Raw genomic sequence first — 23,341 nt, 5'->3', positions numbered from 1 at the left:
TTGAAAATGGTTTGCTACTTGCAAGTAGGCTAAAATGCATGTTTTGCCACCCTCAAGTGGGCTTTAAAAAAGATGGTTTTGCCACTATCTAGTGGGCTTAAAACTCATAGTTTTAATGGATTATTCCAATTTAGGTAATTCAACCTCCATCCACAGGCATTCAAGCAGTTATATCACATAAACAAGTAGCCTCATGGTAAGTATGCTGCCATGGCAACACTCACACGCATGCAAAGATGCTAAAACATAAATGCTTACCGAGTACTCCAAGCCAAAACAGAAACTAGTTAGTAATCATATGCATAATCCTAGTTCATGTTAAGATGGCTAATGTAACACATGCAAGATGCAGCTACAATAGGCTCGGCTAATCTATGAATGGCATATGATGATGCTACAACTAACACGTATTCAACTTGGAATTGAAATACAATGCAGTTAGTATGATGTGCCGAGCCTGGTGCATGCAAGACAAATGTATGGATGCACGCATGCATAGCACAACGTATGCTAAATTAAATATGCCCTAATACTAATCATCAAAGCAAGTAAGTAAAAGGGAGAAAGAAGTGGGGGTTGGAAGATATACACACGCGCACCCACACTTATTACAAATTTGCCCTCGCTCAGAGGGACCAAAAGAATAATACAATTAACTAACCTACAAGCTAATTAATTATTACAGACAAATTAACTAGTTAAGGAAATTAACTAAACTAAGAAAGCAGTAAAGGCCTCGGGAGGAGGGCCCAATGCACGCGTGCTCGGGTTTGCTCGGAAATCCATCGCCATGCACAAACAGCCTCTGTTTACCCTGCTCTGCTCTTCTGAAAATTGCACAACTCCCAAGGAGCGCTCTATGGATATTGGGGAGCATCATTGACCAAGTGGGATCATCACCGGCCATTTTTAAGTGGTCATCGACCATCCATTGAGCTCTCGGCCAAATATATTTGGTCGGTCGGCAGTATATATGGCCGGCCAGCCAAAACTTCCTGCAGAAACCTGTTTGACAGCAGCAGAGGGCAGACAAGGCATGGTAATGCATTTTCAAAGCAATGTTTGCACCACCACCCTCCTTATCATGTTCATGACTCAAAGGAGGATGGTCCTCGACCACCAATCACGCATTTCAATGCATGATGGCCCAAAGAAGCCAAAGTGTGCAATTTCAATATGGAATGAAATGCACAAAACAAATAATGGGCCCCAACCTCTATCATAATCAATTCAAGAGGCATGGGATGCATGCAATGCTATGTAACCTAAGTATGCAAACTAAGCATGCGAATGTGCAATGTGTCAAACATGCAAAATGCAATGTAACAAACATGGAACAAGGCCAAATATGCAACAACATACAAGGCAAGCATGCAACAACATGCTAGGATGGTCTTGAACCAAAGTGGACAGCCCTCAAGTAGGCCCAAAACAGTGGCCAAAAAGATGCAACAAAAGCATGAAAACACACACACAAGCATCCATGCACAAGGGCCTAAACATGGAGCATAAGCCAACAACTCTTCAAAGCATGAAAGGGATGGAAAATGCAAGTATGCAAACATGGAACATGGACTGAAATATGATCTCTAATGATGCCAAATCATGAGAACAAGCCAAGTAAAGCATGCTAGTGACCCACACACCCAAAGCTAACAAGCTAGAATGCGAAGAGACCATGCGAAACATGTTGAGCATGATCAAAGCAACTGAAAACAGAGCTAAAGCATACTAAAACATGCATGAAAGCTTCACAAAGCTTGGCCAAAATCATGCTAGAACAAGGGTCAAAGCCTAAAACATGTTAAGGCAAATTCATGGCATTACAAGACAAGTATGCAAGGCATGCATGGTGTGTCTAAACCAACTTAACACAATGCTATATCATGGCAATATAAGCACAAAAATCAGTTAAGGCATGCTTAACATGAACCTAAACTAGATACTCTCTCAAGAGGCAAAAATGGCCCTTTTCAAGGACAACAAGGAGAGGGGGTGGCCCTCTCCTTCTTAGGACCTCAAGGAACCATCCTCACCATTGAAATCCCTCAAGATTTCAATGGTGAGGAGGCCCAAACAAAGTAGTCCCGAAGCTCACTAAAAACACACAAAAATGAGGCCAAACAAGGCCTAAGAGGGGGTAAACGACCCTAAACACAAAAGTAACCTTAATGAAGTATCTTAAACACAAAAAAATAAAACTTTTTTATGTTATACACAAAGCTCAAAACAGCAAGCAAGATAGGCTAAAAGTGTGTGCAAAAACGGGGAATAAAGAGGGAGAAGGAGTTACCTTTGTAGCCAAAAGGGGACAGCAGCCTCTTGGTCTAAAAAAACAGTCCCTTAGCCTCTGAAAATGGCCTCCAAGCTCCTTAGGTTGATGATGGAGGTGTTAGGCCAAGAGTTGTAGTGTAAATGTGCAAGAACTAGACCCTTTTAAACACTCTAACCCACACAAATGTAGAGAGAAAGGGAGATATAGAGAGGGAGTGATATATATATCCTATATCAGATTTTTCTAACCCTCTAAAGGGGAGGAGAGGCCCTCTTTTTATAGAGAAACCAAGGGGGCAAAGCTTCTCTTAGAAGCTTTGAGCAAAAAGGCTAAGCTTCTCTTAGAAGCTTGGAGCAAAAGGGCCAAACTTCTTGGAGAAGCTAGGCAAAGGGGTCAAGAGGTTAAAGCTTCTTCAAGAAGCTAAAAAAGGATCAAGCTTCTTGGAGAAGCTAAAAAAGGGTCAAGCTTCTTGGAGAAGCTAAAAAGGGTTAAAAGGTTCAAGCTTTTTGGAGAAGCTAAAAACTAAGAGTTCAAAAGGTTCAAGCTTCCTCAAGAAGCTAAAACAAGGGGTTCAAAAGGTTCAAACCCCCCTCAAGAAAAGGTCTCGGCCAGAAAAAGTGGCTAATCGGTCAAAATGTGCCGACCGACCATCAACAGTGCCGACCGGCCTTCACCAGTGGCCGGTGGCAAGGAAATAAGGCCGGTGGCCTCAAGCTATGGCCGGTGAGGTGTGGGGATGGCCTACAAGCTATTTCTCACCCTCAGAAGCAAAACAATAAGTGTTTGATGTAAAACCAAACACAAAACAAACAAGTCGAAAGGTCTTGAGGTAAGGCGCGTAGCTGAAACCTCCAAGAACTCAAGACGAACACGAATACGGATGATCATCGAGTGTTCAAACGATGACGTCCAAGTCTTGAAGACAGTCAAAAATGGGATGTCTACAGCTGTGCATCTATATGAACAAATATTTATATGCAAAAATGTTAATTCACCCACATTCAGTACATAACTTATAACTTAACATCTTATACATAACATATGCACATAACAAAAGTTTATTTCACGATCAAAAGCTTGACAACGGCCTTCCAGGCCTAGCCCCAACTCAGAGGCACACAAAACAACTCAATAGGCTTCAAAACGGTGGCTCAGCTAAAGACCTTTTCTAGGCTTGCCCTGCAGAACGCTCACCTATACATATATATATATATATATATATATATAAACAGTGAGCTAAAACCCAGTGAATACTATTAAAGTAAAGGGGTTAGTGAACGAATTCCAAATATGTCACATCCGTAAAACAAATCATGACACAATCATTCATATTAGTCTCATATCATAACATAATATAATAGTACATCTCACAGAACATATCACATATCGTCTTTTGACTAGAGTAATCGGTTCCGCATACCGATTAAACACATATTACCACAATGAAGTGGCTAACGAGATCTCGTAATCACATATATGTCATGGACCCGCATTAACATGCCGTCTCCCATGACTTTGGACTATCTATGGATGCCATAATAGATTTCAAACATAAGATATTCGTTCACGTAAACAAATATCATTTAAGAAATCATAACTTATCAAATCACATTGGGAACATAATTTATATGAACATATCTTTACAATAATGTTACTCACAGTGGGCTTCCAGAACGGTTGATCAAACAGTTCTTGACTCGTGACCTGCAATCACAAATATGCATAGCACGATACACAATCATCTTAAACATATTTAGTTCACTTATGCTTTTAAAAATGGATGACTAGAATTAAGAATTAATTAGATTATTAATTTCCTTTAATCTCTAATTAAAACATGTTTAGCCATGTATTAACCAAACTAATTAAATATAAGTAATCTAATCATAGACCAATCCTTATTAAGTTCACTAATTACACAATTAAGCCTAAATTAGGCTTATACACATTAAATTACAATTATTCAGTCATATTTAAATTACTGAATCAGAAACTCATAAATTTGCACATTTTGCAATTTCAACTCTATTTTCAAGCAAATCAAGGTCCAAATAATTAATCTTCACATTTATTTCCATAATCTTGAGCTAACTCAATTTCAATTGAATTTAATTAATTCTCAATTAAGGCTTAAGTTGACTACATCTAATTTTATGAACCAAAATCAAATTTTTAATTAAATTCTTATAAAGCTCTAAATATCAAATTAAACTCATTTTTTCATTTTTGAAACTCAATTTCATGAAACAAACATTTTCTTGAACCCAATTTCTAATTCATGCTTAATTTCTCCTTAAACTCGATGAATCATGTAAGAGAACAAGTATAGAATCAAAAATATACCATGCATGTAAAGATTAGGAGTTAATTTGAATAATTCTTCAATATTTTCACATGCATGCCCCAAGCTCTCAATTACATGAGCAAATCTCATATTTAAGGACAAATTCAATTCATTTAAACTTATATCTTGGAAGATAATATGTAATAGAGCTTCAATATCAACAATTTAGAATAATGTCTTACCTTAATTGATGCTTCAAGACCAAAAATTCAGCTTTCTTATGGTTCCTCTTCTTCTTATTCCTTTCAATTCTTCCTGAGTTCTTCTCTAGCACATTCTCTTACTCTCTCTCTACGTGTGGCTCACCAAGGCCACTAACTCTTCATTCTAATTCTTTCTTCTTTATTCAATTGATGAGTATAGAAGAATAAAATACTATTCCACTAACCCTTTAATTCTACATACATAAGGCTTGACTTAATTAGGCTAAGAAATTAATTAAACAAATTAACTTCACTCAAATTAAATTCATCTCATCATCTTATAATCTTAATTATACTAAATTAAATTATACTAATGTGTATTAAGCTCTAATTCCTATTCAATTATTTAATTCCAACCTATTAAAATTAGCGAATCAGACGAAATCAATTTTTTAATTAAACTTCTCGGATAACTTTAAAAATTCCAATTAACATATTTTTGTACTCAATTTTGATTTCTAAACCTATTTATGTCATCAATTTCAATTTCAAAGCCGAATTCACAACGGATAGTTTCTCAATTTAAACAAATATTTACAATGAATCAAATTAGATAATTCACAATTAATCACTTGACATATGCCATAATTAAAATTCAATACATAACTAATTACTTATAATTACAATTAACATTTTCAGGTCGTCACAGAAATTCTCTGGTTTGAATTGAATTCTCTCTATATTGAACTCAATTTTCTCTGGGTTGGTCCAGAGAAATTATCTAGTTTGGATTGAATTTTCTCTGATTTAGTCCAAAGAAATTCTCTGGTTTGGATTAAAATTTCTCTGGATTGATTTGAGGGACTTTAGACATTCTCTTCTTGGCATTTCATCAAACACCTTCTTTGCTAAATCCATGTCCCCAACTTTGTGCATATTTTGCATATTTTCAAAACAACTTGTGCATAATCAGAATCAAGTATTTTCTTTGATGAAATATGATCATTTGTTCAAATTTGGAAAAGAATATAACAAAATTATTTTGAGGATAAGAAATCCATGAATTGAAAGCAACATTCACAATCTGGAAAGATGTGAATTGTGTGTAACTCATTCATAGCATATTTATTACATTGAAGACATGGAATTTAATTGAAGACACTTTTTTTTTATCAGCAAAAAAGAAGCTTTATTGATGGAAAAACATAATGAGTATGATAACTTATATCAATAAAGAAGAGGGTGCAAAAAGCATCACAGTGAAACATTCAGATCTTAACTAGGTTGGCACCTAGATGCACACCATATCATCTGCTAGCATACACTCGAAGCTCCAAGTTGGTGAGAATCCAACATGCAGAGCAAAACAAAACAAAAACAAACAACGAAAAAAAACACCACAGCCGCCCAGGCTAACAGCAAAAGCAACAAAACACTCCCCTTGAAAGACCATTCATCCAAAACCCCTCTACTAGAGCATTAGACCACTACTACAACTCCTCTGGCTGAGCACAGGTTTGGAACTACAAATATGTGCTAACCCCTTTGCACACCAAAGCTAACTCAGGACTGCCATCCTACCTTTGGTAATGCAACTATCCACCAATAACAAATACTTTCATCCACTTAACAGCATTGACTCCAGGGCTATCATGAGCAGCAGTAGGATACCCCAACAGCAGCAAATCATTGATTCTCAATGTAGTCCACATCACGACCTAATCCAATACTTCAATACAGTTGACTTACCTTTCAGCAAATTGTTGATGAGATGAATAATGGTGCATGTTTCCTTCTGAAACTCTAAAGACTATAATTGAATTTAATTGAAGACACTTGATCATTTTTCCTTCTGAAACTCTAAAGACTATAATTGTCCTTAGGCCTCGTTTGGGAATAGGTTAATTTAGTAACTTTTTGGCTATTTGGCTAAAATATGAGCTAAAAAAAGCTAGTATGTTTGAGATGACTTTTTTGACTTTTTACGAAAAGATGTGCAAAAAGTAGAGAGAAAAGAGAATCTTTGATTTTTTGGTATGAGTTATTGATTTTTTGGCTAATTTAGTAACTTTTTGACTTTTTAACTAAAAGAGAAGGTTCCCAAACGAGGCCTTAATGTAGTCAGGGAAGCTTACAAAACTACTGCGTGGAAGCCACCCATATAACAATGGTACATGTTTTGATGACGTCATCTCGTGTTTGCATCTTTGGCCACCATGGCTCGCAACATTCCGGCAACGGCGTGGTAGAGAATGTGCACAAAGAGTGAGGGTTTGGTTTGGATAAAATAAAGATCAGAGAGAAAGAGAGAGAGAGAGTCAAATTTCTTTGATTTGATATATGGGTGTGGGTTTAAGGACCATTGTGGATCTCTTCCATTACTAAAAATGGGAGAGGGACCTAAACTAGTTTTCCCTATATATTATTTAGTTCCTACAAAAATTCAAGTTGGGCTTTTTATTTGAGAGCTTTTTTTTTTTTTTTTTTTTTTGAGAAATTATTTGAGAGTTTTTATTTATACTATAGATTTAACTTCTTATACCTTTTCATTTTCTTACGTATAACTCTCATGTAAAAACTCAACTCTCAAAATCATTAACCTTAATTTCTCAAACACGCCCTTTAACTAGCGTTGTCTTTGCAACTGTGTTGCTAATGCCATAACCTCTTCTACTTGTTATCCCCCTTGTGAACCACCACAACCCCTTTTCTCAACCATCGCAAACCACCACAACCACTCCACTCTCATAAACCACTGCAACTCACATTTTTTTCTCGCAAACCACTGCAATCACTCCCAAGAACCACTGCAACCCCTTTCCATAACCATCGACCTACCTTGTGCACCACCCCTCCCTACTCATCATTCCCAATGATCCCCGTTAGGTAGCCTCTCAATGAACCACTTCACCCCCGTTTAGTAGTCACTCTTCGAACAAACACGATCCGTTCGGTATCAAAAAATCGAATAAAAACTATTCATTGCTTTGGTTGGCTATATTCGAACATTGAGCATCTGTTCAGCACTATGAAGTTGCACAAAGACAATTGGTTTGACTCTTATAGTTCGCTAATGATCTCTTCTTTTTCTCTTTTCTTTCAAAACCTTTAGTTTTTCCTCCCTTACCTTTTAAAAACCCTAGATTTAAGGTTAGGAAGTGGTAAGAGCAACGCGGTACTAGTTGCTAGAGTGGAGATGGTTGTAATGTGGTGATCATCAGGGTAGGGATAACTACAATGCAGTGGCCGTCAGGGTTAGTAGTGTTGTGAGGGGTAGAAGTTGTAGGTTGGTAAGGTGGAAAAAGGTTGTGGAGAGAGTGGATGAGGGCTGGAAAGTGGTGGTTGCAGACAACAACTATGGTGGTTATGGTGGTCGAAAGCCGGTGTGTAAGTTAGGGTTCGAAAAGGTGTGGGGGTATAAAGAGATTTTGAAAGGTTAGCGATGAGGGTATATTTGGAATTATGAGGTAAGTAAGGAGATAAAGTGAAGATTTTTGAATTTTTTTTATGGGGTCTAACATTAGTAATTTTTGCATTTCAAAAGCAAAACTAAAAATTTGGTAAAAAAGTGCATATAAAAATATAAATATTTATCAAAATTAACGTCAAAATGTCATAATTTAAAATTTTGCTTTAGGCTTCAAAAAAGATTGGGTCTAGGGGTGCAACTCAGGTAACTTCTTTTGGATCCAAACTTGTTTACTAAGCATGATAAATTGAACTCAAGTTAGGTCTTAATTGCCTACATTTTTTGAATAGTACTATTTTAACCCAAAAGTTAGATTCAATTTTTGAACTCAATTATGTGACCGTCTATTAGAATGTCTAACGCAACTTTCTCTCTCATGTATTCTTTAATCCTCAGTCAATTATGTCTTTTATACATCTTTGAATCTTAAAAATAAGTTTAGAAAGTGGATTTTTATATCATTTTTTTTTCTTCTTTTTAATTTATAGCTAGGATGATTAATTAATTAATGTTGACATTGATTTCTTTAGTAAAACTACCATAGTAAATTTAGATTTATTTTATTCAATATTTCTCATACTCCATTTATATTGTCCCATAAAAATGCTTTTGTGATTTTGTAATTCAATTAAAGTAAAAAAAATTAAAATTTCATTTAACTAAGTTTTTACCTTCAACCAAATAAGGGGTTTAATTTGTTTATGTTATTACACATTCTTCATTCTAAGCTCTTTAACCATCTTAGTTTTTTTGTTACTTTTTTTATTATTTTTATTTTAATTATTGAAACAATTAGGCCACTTTTTAATTTGTTTCCAAAACTATCTTAATGTTAAATACATTTTTGAAGTAGAAGTTTATTAAATTTGAAGTGCAAGTATGATGAATTTTCGATTATAAAGAACGCGTATTAACCAATCATCTATATAATAAAGCAGGATGATTTTTGAATTTGTACTATACACATTTGTCCTATTAGGACATTTGAACGGCTCAAATCTACTCAATTTATAAAACAACGGCTGAGATATATTTTTCAAAAAATATCCTACATGTACGTTTTCTATTTTCTCGCTTCTTTCTCTTACTTTTTCCATTTCTCACCCATCCTTTTATGATCTCATGATCCTACCTACCTCCCTCTCTCTTTTCTTTTTATTTTTTTATTTTCTCTCATTTTTATTTTTCTCTCTATTTGTTTTATTTTTATTTTTTTAATTTTCTCATTTTTGTTCACTTATTTTTTATTCATATTATATGAAAAAATCTGCAATCCCAGAATTAGGAGCCAGATTTTACTCTGTGTAATGGAGATTAAATTAATAAATTTTATAGTCCACAAATTAAATGAATTTGAATAATTAATTATTATTTTTAAATATATTCAATACATGATAGACTTCATAAATTTAGATCTCATATAAATCTTCAACATCTATATAATAATGCAGGATAGTTTTTAAATTTGTCCTACACACATTTGTCCTACTAGGACATTTGAACGGCTCAGATTTATTCAATTCATAAAACAATGGCTAAGATATATTTTTCAAAAAATATTTTACATGTATATTTTCTATTTTCCCGCTTCTCTCTTTTACTTTTTCCTTTTCTCACCCATCCTTCCATGATCCCACCTTCCTCCCTCTTTTCATTTTATTTTTTTTATTTTCTCTCATTTTTGTTTTTCTTTATATTCGTTTATTTTTCTATTTTCTCCTTTTTGTTCAATATATTTTACACATATTTCCATACAATATATGTATGCCGGTAAAACACTAGGTCATCACGGGCATACATACAATTTCCATATAATTATTTAAGCAAAAGCATTCTGTATGTATGCCCGTGAAAATTGTTTGTATGCCAAATACATCTATGTACCTAGCTATATATTGTATAAGCAAAATGAGTTTTCGTGAGGAGTGTGATGAGAACTCTAAAATTTTATAATAGATTTGTGAATTTATCAAATTAAAAAATAAATTTAAATAATATTGAAATTACAATTATATTATAATCCTATCATTATTTATATCGTGTCTTCAAGCACGGACATACCCTAATTTTTTATATAGTAAAAGATGTTTTAATAAACACATTTTTCTCAATTTTTTAAAGGGAAATATCACATCAATGGGGTTTCAAAAAAGTAATTACAAATTAATGAATTTTTTTTTATTAATAATTAAAATTATAAACTTTTTCATGTATATGTAATTTTATTTATTTATTTATTTTTTTGTTTTTGATACTATTGGACTGTAATAACCCTAATTTTTTAAATACAAATAGGATAATAGAATTCGTGATTGATTGCTAAATATGTTAACATAATTTCCGAAATAAGTTTAAAAGTGTCTTAATTGTTTAATTCCCCCCCCCCCTCCAAAAAAAAAAAGTAAACAAAAAAAAAAACAACAGAGAAAATGATAAGGAGCCCTTAAATATGTTTGATCAATGATTATATGCAAGAACTCTACCTTGCCTTAATTAGCTTCAGCCTCTGTTTGGCAAGTTGATTTTCAGGCTTTTTTGGCTATTTTAGCCACAAAAAACAAAATAGACTATTTTAACCATAACAAACAAAACATCACATCCAACCTATAATCATTACATTCTTCTCTCACAAAAAAAGTCAAAAAAGCCAAAAAGCCAAAAAGTCCTTCACAAACCAAGCTTTTTAGCCCAGGCTAAAATAGCCAAAAAAGCCAAAAAGCCAACCTACTTCCCAAACCAACAAACACCTTATTTCATAATTGCAAGCGTATAAATAATCAACATATGGTTTTCATATAAATTGAAAAGAGCTCGATTTGCCTCTAGTTCAACTATGAAATGGACACCTACCCAACAAAAAAAACTATGAAATGGACGAACAATCCAAGTACTAAATCGGCATTCTGTGACAAGCAGATAGTCTGCATTTATCCATATCTAATCACACTTGCCAACATCTTTTGAGTCAACCTATAAAGACCCAATATTGAGCATGAGTGAGTAAAGACAATTCACATTTTTGTTTGCCACAACATTCGGTAAGCTCGGACTACTTAGTCCAGTTCAAATTCAACCTTGAGACGAGCATTTGCAATTGAAAACTAATTGGATTATTGATACATTGCGTTGTAGTCACATCAGACTGCACAACCTCTGGTGACGAGGAAAAGTTTGCAAGCTGGGAGAGGTGACAAAGGTTCCATTCAACCGCTAATTTAGCTTAAAATAGGAAAATTAAAAGAACAATAATGTTTAAAAAAAGAAGAAGAAAAGAATATCTTGCGTTTCTGATTAATGTGCACGAGCAAAGTTCTCAATCAATTCTGAGAATATGACAAATCCTGCACCTCCAATCACGAGCGAAAGGGTGAGTTTTCCTCCAGGAACCAACAAGGGTTGTTTCGATGACAACTCAGATGAATTTGAGTACCTATCTGACCAAGCCATTGCAGCAGGAAGAATTCCAAACAGTACTAGCACTACAAAGAGAAGATGAAACAAAGTGAGAGAGATTTTAAAAAAATAATAATGCATGGTTTAAAAGAAACTATTTTGCATCTGATTGCAACATATGCAAGGCAGTAATCAATTCACCAACTTGTACAGTTGGCCTGTCGTTCAACCTTTTGGATGATAGATTTCTGAAGTAAGTGAAGTTCAATTATAGAATACCTCCATATGTTCCGGCAAAATCCAATGCTTTGAAGAATATATCTGGGTCAAGCAACGACAATATGAGTGGCGGAATCAAAGTGAGTAGATATGGCAGAGGCTTGTTTTGGCCAGATGGGAGTTTCAGCACTGCAAATTTACCAATTGGTTAAAAAATTGCTATAAAAAAACTTGCTTTTCCCTTGAACAAAGGAAACATTTATATAAACATGTATTCAGCTCACAATATCGTCATCAATAATGGTTGTAATCAACCCAAACCATCATCAACTACAAATTTAACATATATAAGAAAGCATATGCTGTGTTGCTAAACTTCGTTTTTTCTTGAACAAAGTAGACATTTATTTAATGATTCAGCTACACACCAAAATATATATATATATATATATTGTCATCAACTAATGATTACATATTACTTGTTAATAGGACAAGCTTCCACTCTAAGTTTAACAACTCGGGTACTTGCTAACATGTCCACTTCTATTTGTCTCTGAATTTTGAGGAAAAACACTAGTAAAAGTATTTTTACTAAAAAACCCTCTTAATGTTTTTCCACAATCTTTCATTTGGAAGGCACTGATGCACGAGGGCACTGATTATCATTCATGTGTCTAATTTTTAACTCGACTATCATGTAAAGTTCTCTATTGTGACATTTGCAATCATGCAAGGAATTGTAAGTGCATAAATGCACACACTTACATACCATGTCCTCGTACTCCGACCATAAAATGGTTGGTACCAAACTGGTTCATAATCTCATTTGAGAAGGAACCTTGTGTTCTCATATAACAGCTCTCTAACCTATTCAGCCACAACAAAAAGCTGATAGTTGAGGTGATGTAAACCATATCAGGAATAGAAAACAAAATGTTTGGACATTATGTTAGGTGTTGTTTGCTGACGTTTATGGTTTACTATTTTTAGTGTATACAGAAAACATTTAACATGTTTGTGTTTGTTTTTGGTGAGAAACGAAAACAAAAAACATGTTTTATATACACGTATGTTAAAAACTTGTTTTGAAAACAAATGAAGGGTGGCCGAAGGTGGTTATTGATGATCAGAGATGGTGGCCGGAGGTGGTTGTTGACCGCCAAAGGTGCTAATCATAGGTGGTTGACGGCCACTAAATGTGGTGGCTGGAGGTGGTTTTCGATGAGAGGTGGTGAATGAAGGTAGTTGCTTGCCGGTGGAAGGTGGTTGGAGTTGCTTGAAAGTGGTGGTCAACTATGATGTTTCGAGTCCTTTTAAAGCAATTTGAGTGTATTAATCTGTAATTTTTGGAGTGAATCTGGGAATGGTGGGAAGGCTTTAGGGTTGTTTTGTCTCACCTTTGAGTTGAGACCGCTCAAGCAGTAACGTCGACTTTCCAGTATCTCGTTTTGCAGTTTGAACTCCTAGGAGTTCGTATTCTTTGCTTGAGCGAAGGTTTCGTTGCTCAAGCGGTCTTTTGCAGGGAGGAGGGAGATTCTGGGAGTTTGAATTATTCGCTTGAGTGCAGGTTTAGTCGCTCGAGCGATTTGTCCGCAATCTGCTCCAAAAATTTGTCCAATCACTTAAAAGTTGGACCCTTACACCCTTTTCTTTCACTTTTCACTTCACTCTCTCTCTCTCTCTCTCTCTGTGTACATTACACTTTCCCTCTTTTCTCTCATCTCTCTCTCTAGAAACCCTTCCAGGCACCTAATTTATTTCTTTGATCTAACCAAATCCATTGGGTTTTTGACCCTAGTGCCTTCATTATTATTGGAGAGCTTATCAAGAGCAACATTGTGTGTGGTGGAGATCATTTTCGACGCCGTTGATTTTGGAACTTTTCTCACATTTTCATTCCAAATCTTAAGGTAGGGAGTCTTTGAGTTATATATATGATTTTAGCAAGACTAGCCTCTTTTTTTTTTTTTTTTTGGATTTGAATGTAGGGTTTGGGTTTTGTAGTGTGGATTTTGAAAATGTTAAAGAAAATGGCTTCCTTGTGAGAATGTTCAAATTAAAAATATTTTATGAAATCGTAAAACTCTTGGGAGTACCTTGTTAGGAGATTCCATGAAAAATGAAGGAAAAACCTTTTTGGATCAAACCCTAGTTTTGAAGAAATTTGGGGCAAAGTAGATTTTGTGAGATATCCATGAAATTGTTGTTAAATTTCTCATGAATTGAAAGAACCCTCCTTGTGTTGATTGTGTAGTAGAGATATCCATGGAATGAATAAATGTTGTTGGAAAATGTTGAAGATTTTGAAATAGTATAAATGAGACTATGAAATGAATATTGATTGTGAACACGAAATGGCATAAATGTCACATGGATTTGTATTTTGTCATGATTTGGGGAACGATTGAACACTAAAAGTTCACTTGAATAAGTGTTGACAATCATGAAAATATTGCACAAATGAAATACATATATGTAGTTACCTTTCATTTCACTCGTTTGCATCGTTTTGAATATTGTTCATTTACGGTTAGGCCTTGGAAATTAATTCATTGTTTTGAGAAAACTGTTGTTTTGGTGTAAATATGTGTGGTAAGTCCAGATGGGAAGTGTAGTTGGTATTGTTCAAGTTGGCCTGAGTGTGCAGAGTGAAAGGCCGAAAACACGCGCGAAGGAAGTACCACATGCCTTCCGGTTAGGAGCCGGTCAAGTGGGGGATTGGTAGTGCTTGTTATGCCTACTTATAGACACTAGCCTAGGGATTACTTGAGTAGTATTTACCATCCCATTGTCATTTTTTGAATTTCTTGGAGAAAATGAACTTTTCGAAAGAAACATTGCTTGTGTTTCAAAAGAAATGGAAAATTTTTACATTTGAATATGACATGGCATTGCATTCACGTATATGAGATTGCTTAAACATATATACTTTGTTAAGATATCTTTACTAGGCTTTGTGCTCACCCCTGGTGGATTTGTGCAGCAAAAGATGTAATGATCCCGCCTAGTTGAAGGTGTGGAACGTCTTGAGAGCAAGAGACTCTCCCCTTTTGTGATCTTATGGCAAGCCAAGGGCTTAATGTGTAGGGGTTTGATAACCTTTTTGTATAACCAAAAGTAAGCCTTAGAACTTGTAGCCCTTGGGCATTTACTTTGCTATTATTTCTTTTACTTTTATATTATTACACATGCTATGGTTTCAACCTTTTAGGAGATTGAATATGTATTGCATGTGAACACTTTTGTATACCTCTCTTAGGAATGAAATACAAACTGAGAGAATTGATTAATCATAGTAGGATCGTCTAGTGAATGAAATCATCATGTCTATTTTATGTCTATTATTTAGGGGCGTTACATCAACAGTTGAAGATGGTGGCTATAGGTGGTTGTTAACCGCCAGAGTAAATCACCAAAAGTGGTGCATGAAGGTGGTGTCTATCAAGAGGTGGTGGCTGAAAGTGATTGTCACTAGTGGGAGTCGGTTGGCGGCGACTGTAGGAGGTGGTGGTTGGAGGTGGTTTTTGGAAAATGTCACTTTCAGCGGGGATGGTGGTGATAAGTGACGGATGATGGTTACAGAGGGTGGGAAAAGGAAGAGGAAATGATCTTTTTCTTTTTCTTTTTCTTTTTCTTTTTTTAAACAAATGATCTTTTAGTAAATTTTGAAACCTATTTATAAATTTAAAAAATGAAAATAGACAACAAATGATGTTTTTATTTTTTTATAGTTTTCAATTTTTATTTTATTTTATTTGTAAATATAAACAGAATATGTAAAGCATAAACATTACAGTTAGAATGTAAAAAGATGGAATTTAGGATTGGGATTTAAGAAGAAGAAAAAGAAGAAGAAGAGAGAAATTTTATATATATTGAATAATCATTGTCCCTCAACTTTACATCAGTCAAATATATATCGAAACTCTAACATAGCAATATGACCATTGTACGCTCAACTTACATAAATATTAACAAGAGAACAAAAGAACAAAATAAGCATTCTAACACTCCCCCTCAAGCTGGAGTATAGAGATCGAACATGCCCAGCTTGACAAATAAACAATGAAACGAAGGCCGAGCCAAAGGCTTGGTTAGAATATCACCTAATTGATCTGCAGAACGAACATAAGGAGTCACAAGTTGCTTGCGGAGTAAGAGATCACAAATAAAATGGAAATCAACTTCTATATGTTTAGTGCGTTCATGAAACACATGATTATTAGCAATGAAAATAGCAGTCTGATTGTCACAAGACATGCTCATAGGAGTGGGAACAGAGAAGCCAAAATCTTGAAGAGACTGAACCCAAAGCAACTCATAAGCAGTATGAGCCATGGCATGACACTTAGCCTTGGCACTAGAACGAGCAACAACAGTCTGTTTCTTGCTACGCCAAGTAACAAGAGTACCACCAACAAAAGTACAATAGCCCGAGGTGGAACGTCGGTCAGTCTTATTACCAACCCAATCAGCATCACTGAAGCCAGTGACAGACAAAGAGGAAGATGGGCGATAGAGCAAACCCCGACCTGGAGCACTTTTCAAGTATTGCAAGATACGACACAGCCACAAAATGGGATTGGCGGGAAGCATGCATAAACTAACTAACCACACCCATGGCATAGGTAATATCTGGACGACTGACAGTGAGATATATTAACTTCTCAGCTAACCGACGATAATGACCAATATCGGGATATAAGTCTCCAGTCACCATCAAGCTTGACACTAGAAGCCATGGGAGTATCATTGGGCCGAGTGCCTAAGAGGCCAGTCTCAGTAAGAAGATCAAGAACATACTTCCGTTGAGAAAGAAATAAGCCCTGAGAAGAGCGGACAACTTCAATCCCAAAAAAATACCGAAGATGGCCCAAGTCTTTGGTGTGAAATTGTTATCCCAAATACTGCTTTCAAATCAGCAACACCATTGGAGTCACTCCCTGAAATGATGATGTCATCCACATAGACAATAAGAACAAACCTTCCAGTAAACGAGTGGCGAACAAAAACAAAGTGATTAAAGATGGAACGGTGAAATCCATAAGCAAGTACAACAACACTGAAGCGATCAAACCAAGCACGAGGGGACCGCAAATCAGATCTTTGTTTCATTAAAAACAACCAAGTCATCCGAGAGTAATCATCCACAAAAATAACAAAATAAAAGAAACCATTAACAGTGGGAGTTCTAGAAGGACCCCAAATATCTATATGGACAAGAGCAAACGACTCAAACACACGACTAACACTACGACTAGGAAAAGAACTACGGTGATGCTTCCCAAATTGACAGGCTTCACACTCAACCTGAGAAACATGACTCAAACCCGGAACAGCTAACTTGAGCTTGGCCAAGGAGAGATGACCCAAGCGAAAACGCCACTGAAGAGGAGAGACAGTAGCACTCAACACAGTAGATGGAGGATGAGAAGAGGTCTCAACGTCCAAAAAGTATAAGCCATCCTTTTCATGCCCCGAACCAATCATCCTCTTGGTCTAGAGGTCCTGCAAAACACATGAAGTAGGAGAAAAGGTTATCAAACAATGGAGAGCTTGAGTCGATTGGCTAACAGAAAGCAAATTAAATGGAAACTTAGGAACATAAAGACCAGAAGGTAAAGAAAGGGATGAAGAGGACCTTGACCACAGATAGGTTGAGAAGATCCATCAGCAAGTATAATGGTATGATCAATAGGTCTAAGAGTATCAAAAAGAGAGACATTACCAGAGACATGGAAACTAGCACCAGAGTCTAGGAGCCAATTCTGAGAGGACTTAGCCACACATGCAATATTACCTGAACTAGCCATGGTAGCAGTAGAGGATGAAGGTAGACTAGGCCGGAGAGACTGGACAAGAGCAGTAAGCTCACGAATCTGAGTAGTGAGTGTTTCATGCGAATTAACCGGAGAAGCATCAGAGCCAGTGGACAACAAGGAAGACTGTGAAGATGGAACATCTATAACCTGATGGACACAATTAGATTTGCCATACTTCTGCCAACACCAAGGTTCAGTTAGACCTTGGGAATCACAATGAGTACACTTGCGATCACCACGTGTACGAGAACCAAGTCTACTACTACCTCCACCACGTGAGCCACCACTAGGAGAACCACCTCCATGAGAACCCCGTGAACCAGAATAAGAGCCCCGGGACCAGATGAACCATGAACACCCCCACGAGTAGACCCATGATAACTGCTACTAGAAACCAACGTAGAAGATGATAAAGTAGAGGACCCAGAGGTGGATTGTGCTTGTCCCAATGAAGAGCGTAATAGCCTAGAATAGGCATTGGCAGCAGAAGGTAGTCTCACTGGCAAGAATCTGATCCTTGAACCCTCGCAACTTAGGATCTAAGCCAAAGAGTAAAGAAGCCATCATAAACTACTCCCAATGTTGCTTCTATTTGTTTACATCAGTAGTGAAGGGCCGATGCTGCAATAACTGATCCCATAAGGTCTTGAGACTACTATAATAATTAGGAAGGGACCGGCCAAATTGACGCATAGCAAAAATCTACTCATATAGCTCATAGACCCGAGAGACATTGCTCTAATTCGAAAAGGATTCAGCAAGGGAGTCCCAAATTTTCTTAGAGGTATCACAAAATTTCACGGTAGTAGCAACCTGTGGTTCCAAGCTATGCCAGATCCAACCCATAACACAGGAATTCTCACTACACCAGTCATCATAAGCTTTGTCATCAGTGGTAGGAGAGAGTTCGCTAATGAAGCGGGATTTCTATTTACCACGAAAGAAAATTTTTACAACATGCGCCCAAGCCAAATAATTGGCACCATTCATGGTAGTAATAGATTTGGGCATGTCATCATCTTTATTCATAGCCATTGCCTTAGTCTCAATTTCAGCCATGACAATCAATCACTCAAAATACTCAACACAAGAGTATGAATGCAACAGAATTCTTGCAAATAGGAATTATCCACACCAATCAGCACTTACGACCATGAGTATAGCCACTGGAACTAGTTCAATCAACAAGAATCCAAGATTACAGAGGTATTAGTGGAGAACCTATGTCTACCAAACAGATTTGGACTCAAATTCAACCAAAAACACTAGCCCACCAACACAAATCAACACTTTAAGATCAACCAGACCTTGCTAGATAATTTTCAGCCCCTATACAGTAAGTTTCAGTAGGTAGAGCCTGGAAAATAACACTGCCAACTATGTATGGTACCAAAAAGAGTCCAAAATCGAATCAAACATCAACCCAACAGTAGTAAATCAATAAAATAATAGCAAATAACACTAAATGAGTGATTTTCGGCTCCCAAAGATAGGATTCCAGCACGTAGATTCAACAAAAAACAGTTCCAAATATAGATTTGTAGATTGACACCAAAAAACACGAAAAACATTCAAAAATAGAAAATTCACATAAGGGATGATCAAAAAATTCCACAAAAATCACTATAAATCTAAGGAATATATTTCGAATCTAGGGATGGAGGACCCGTCCGTACAATGCTTATGTCATGCTAACGTCATTGTACGGCTGATGACATCAGCACATCTCGGTCACCTCCAATCGATCTCTAGAGTCTATAGAAACCTTTCTAATGAAGAGTAGATTGCCTTGATACCAAGTTAGAATGTAAAAAGATGGAATTTAGGGTTGGAATTTAGGAAGAAGAAGAAGAAGAAGAAGAAGAAGAAGAAGAAGAAGAAAAAGAAGAAGAAGAGAGAAATTTTATATATATTGAATAATCATTGTCCCTCAACTTTACATCAGCCAAATATATATAGAAACCCTAACACAGCAATATGACCATCGTACCCTCAACTTACGTAAATATTAATAAGAGAACAAAAGAACAAAAATAAGTATTCTAACAATTACCAAATAGGGCCGCATATTTTCTTCGATGACGACAACTATACAACTGTGAAGATCATTGACCCCTAGCCCATATATCAAAAGAGTAATGATACACGAACAAAATTTATATATAAAAAATTTATACGAAATGATGTGGCTCATTTATAGCCATTCATTGGATAGCAAAAAAACCCATCACCATGAATCATAATTGTAGAAATACCATTGACAAATCATCCTTCTCTAGACAGGTGGCTGTACTGCCCTCTCTTTTTCAGCTTGGCTAGATATCTTGTCTTCTTGGCCTCCACCATTTTCTTCTTTGCTTCATCCGCCTTGCTCAACTGCTCGGCCAACTAATCTCTCTCGGCTGAGATATCAACAAGTGAAGCCTTCAGCTTTCCCAGTTCGGCCTGCTTCGACTTGTTGTCATTAATGGCATTGCGAAGACTCTTCCTCAGCTCTATCATGCGTTCATGAGCAACGAAGTTCTTTTGCACGGCCTGAAAAGGAGAAAAGCTAAGCATTCATGGACTGGACAGTCAGTTCAGCGAAATAAAATATGGCCCTTACCAATACTATAGATTTGGAGGCCAATCTGATGGCTTTCAAGTCAGATAGCTACTCGTGCTTCTTCATGTCGGCTGAGAGGAACAGACCCTTAGTCAGGTTGAAGCCCAGCACGTTATCCTTGTCTACATAGACCGAGTCAGTGGTGGTCACAGCTTGGCCTCATTCATGGACCGGACAGTCAGTTCAGCAAAATAAAATATGGCCCTTACCAATACTATAGATTTGGAGGCCAATCTGATGGATTTCAAGTCAGATAGCTACTCGTGCTTCTTCATGTCGGCTGAGAGGAGTAGACTCTTAGTCAGGTTGAAGCCCAGCACGTTATCCTTGTCTACATAGACCGAGTCAGTGGTGGTCACAGCTCGGCCTTTGTATTTCAGCTCGAGTGACCACACTAGGGGGGCAGTGATGTGGCCAGGCTGTTCGGCGACAACTTGCTCTATCTGCTCTCTGTGTTCAGCCACCAGCAGCTCGATTGAGTCCTTATCCACCATGTGTTGCTTAGTGGTAGACTGCCTCACCCTTTTAGTTAGCCGAGATGAAGCTAGTGCAGTGGCCAAGGCCAACACCGGGCCAATTTCTTGCACAGTTGGCTGGGTGGTTTGGCCTTCGCTTGTTTCGGCCGGTTGGGAAAAAGAGCTCGGTCCAACGGTGATCATAGACTTGATAGCTCTTATCTTTGCCATTTCTTCCTTAGTTGTTAGTGGGACCAAGTTGATTTCTGGAAGATTTGGATTTGGTTTTGGAGAAGGCTTACGCAAAAAATCAGTACTTTGCTCTTGCGTGGCGTGTTGTATAGATAGGTTGGTTCATAACCGAACAGCTCGTGGCAAACACGGTTCAGATGCTTCAGCGTGGTTCTAATTGTGTCTTGGTTGGCATAGGAATAGCTCTCCGCCAAATGGCCGTGATCTGCAAACAAAAAGAGTGTTAGCTCGGCAAGTTATTCTAAAATAAAAGAAATTGGACCAAGTTATATTGCCCACCTGCACTCCCTTTTTTTCTTATTTGTGTACCAGCCTGGTATCCGTGCCTCGATATATTCATAATTACCAAACACCCACAGGAAATCGTCATCTCTTTGTCCGGTGTGCCGTCAATCAATTTTGCTCGGCCCTTTTTCACCTTAAGGTACCAGCAGAATCCACCCTTATTTTTTCTAAGTGAATACTAATGGAATATCTCGGCTAGCCCTAGGTTTCAACCTAACACGCGGTTTAGCGCAGCTCCGCCATTGATTATTTTATACGTATTGGTTGACACTTGAGTAGGGCACAACCTAGTTTGCCTAAGGAACTCGCAAACTAAGGATTGGATCGGGAAGCGGAGCCTCCCTTCTACTAGGGCTCTGCAAAATACCGCCCAGTTCACTAAAACCACACCGATCTACATTGATCCGCACCACTCTATCCGCTAACCGCAGTTTAAATTTTAAAATTTAACCGCTCTGCTCCGCTATAGTTAATACATATATATTTTTTAACCTATAATGAAATATCAAAATAAAAATAAGTGTGAGAGTGATTTAATATGTGAAATTTATTACAAATTAGTAGTTATATGAGAGGAGATTAATGATACAGAGTTAGGCCGAACAGATTTGGGCCGGACAGAGTTGTGCCGGACAGATTTGGGCAGGACAGAGTGTTGGGCCGAGGATGTGTGGCCCAGTTTGGGAAGAAGTTGCTCGGTTAAGGCAACGCTTGGTTGGACCGAGCTACATGTTTGACGGAGGCGAAGCCAGTCAAGTCAAGTTAAGTGACCGGCGCCCGGAAAGGCGTGGTCAGCCGAGGTACCTGTTTGCTCGGCTTTGTCGAGATGTTGCCTAGCCCGGTCCTTATTAAGCTTAGCTAGTGGAGTGCTTGGATATGAAGCACAACACGACCGTTGACGGACAAGATGGTGCAGCTCGGCTGCCGAGCTCCCAGCAGAGTGAGCGGGCAGTTGAGATTAGGCGACGCTCAGCAGGATTTGTGCTGACAGATGGGATAGCAGAGCCACGTGTCGAGGGACCATTGGGAGCAGGTTTGGGACGCAGAAGGGTATATAAGCATGTCTGTGCCCCCCATATGGGGGGACGAACACTTTTGTAAGGAACTCCTACACAAACTCTTTATCTGCTCTCCCTAAGGTGATCGGACATAAACGGAGCTTGGAAGAAAGGAGTACGGGCTTGCTGAAATATTTGCTCCCCGTACAATTGGCGCCGTCTGTGGAAAACTTACAGATATAACCTTGTCTTCCACGCTCGTCTGACCGCCGACCATGGCGAACAACGAAGAGTTTCCGTTGTCTGCCATAGACGGAGCAACCCCGGAGTTTACCCGACGGAGAGAAGGACCTCCCGCCATCCATCCAATGGCGGACTTGGAGACACCCACAGGAGGACAGTCAGGAGACGCGCGGGATAAGCGCGGGAGAAGTTATGGTCATTCACGAAGTCCGGACGGTCATCGGCGGCGGAGAGAATCACAGGCCCGACGTCTGGAACACAAGTTGAGGGACCAAGACGCTGTCATCCGGCGAATGGCGGCTGAGATGGAGGAGCTCAAGCGGCATGTCAAAGGGAAGGGTGTAGCTAGAGTGGGTGGCCACAGTGAGCGCACCCCATCCCGCCGTTCAGGCGGTCAGAGTCGGCGACGCACTCCATCCATTTCTATTACCAGAAGTTATCAGGTTGGTGATTCCGACGTGCATGCAGAGAAGTCTGGCGCGCAAGATAGCACTTACCGGCCTTCACATCCGGCGACGACGTCGAAGTACTCTCACTCCGCTCATTCAGAGGATTTGCGGGCGGTCTTAATGGAGCGGGCTCGCCGACGTGAAGCTCAGAGGATACTGGCGTTCCAGCGGCTATCCTACGGGGTTCACGCCAGCGAGGAGGTCGGAATGCCTCTACCCCGCCAAGCAGTGCCGCTCCTAGTGGATTCAGATTTGGCCAGGCTAAGTGCCACCCCTTTTGCCTAGGAAATAGAAACAACACCGCTTCCGGTAGGCTTCCACCAGCCGAAGTTCACGCTTTACGACGGGAAAACCGATCCTTACATGCATGTGAGCCACTTCCGACAGGT

At 38.0% G+C, this 23,341-nt stretch overlaps 1 protein-coding gene across 1 annotated transcript in view; it reads right to left on the bottom strand.

Annotated features, from left to right (window-relative positions):
- Window positions 1–11,228: 11,228 nt before the first annotated feature.
- LOC114275410 (uncharacterized) overlaps window positions 11,229–23,341 on the bottom strand; it is a 36,693-nt gene continuing 24,580 nt past the window's right edge. The window contains exons 13-14 of the mRNA XM_028217474.2: window positions 11,904–12,032; window positions 11,229–11,710 (exon numbers count right to left, since the gene is read on the bottom strand). Of these exons, the coding sequence (XP_028073275.2) occupies window positions 11,523–11,710; window positions 11,904–12,032 (317 nt within the window). The 3' untranslated portion in view covers window positions 11,229–11,522. The remainder of the gene's footprint in view (window positions 11,711–11,903; window positions 12,033–23,341) is intronic.

The sequence above is a fragment of the Camellia sinensis genome, unplaced genomic scaffold (genome assembly GCF_055761805.1).
Source record: "Camellia sinensis isolate YWXY unplaced genomic scaffold, ASM5576180v1 Unanchor1, whole genome shotgun sequence".
Lineage (NCBI taxonomy): Eukaryota > Viridiplantae > Streptophyta > Magnoliopsida > Ericales > Theaceae > Camellia > Camellia sinensis.
This window is presented reverse-complemented; position numbering and strand designations above follow the sequence as displayed.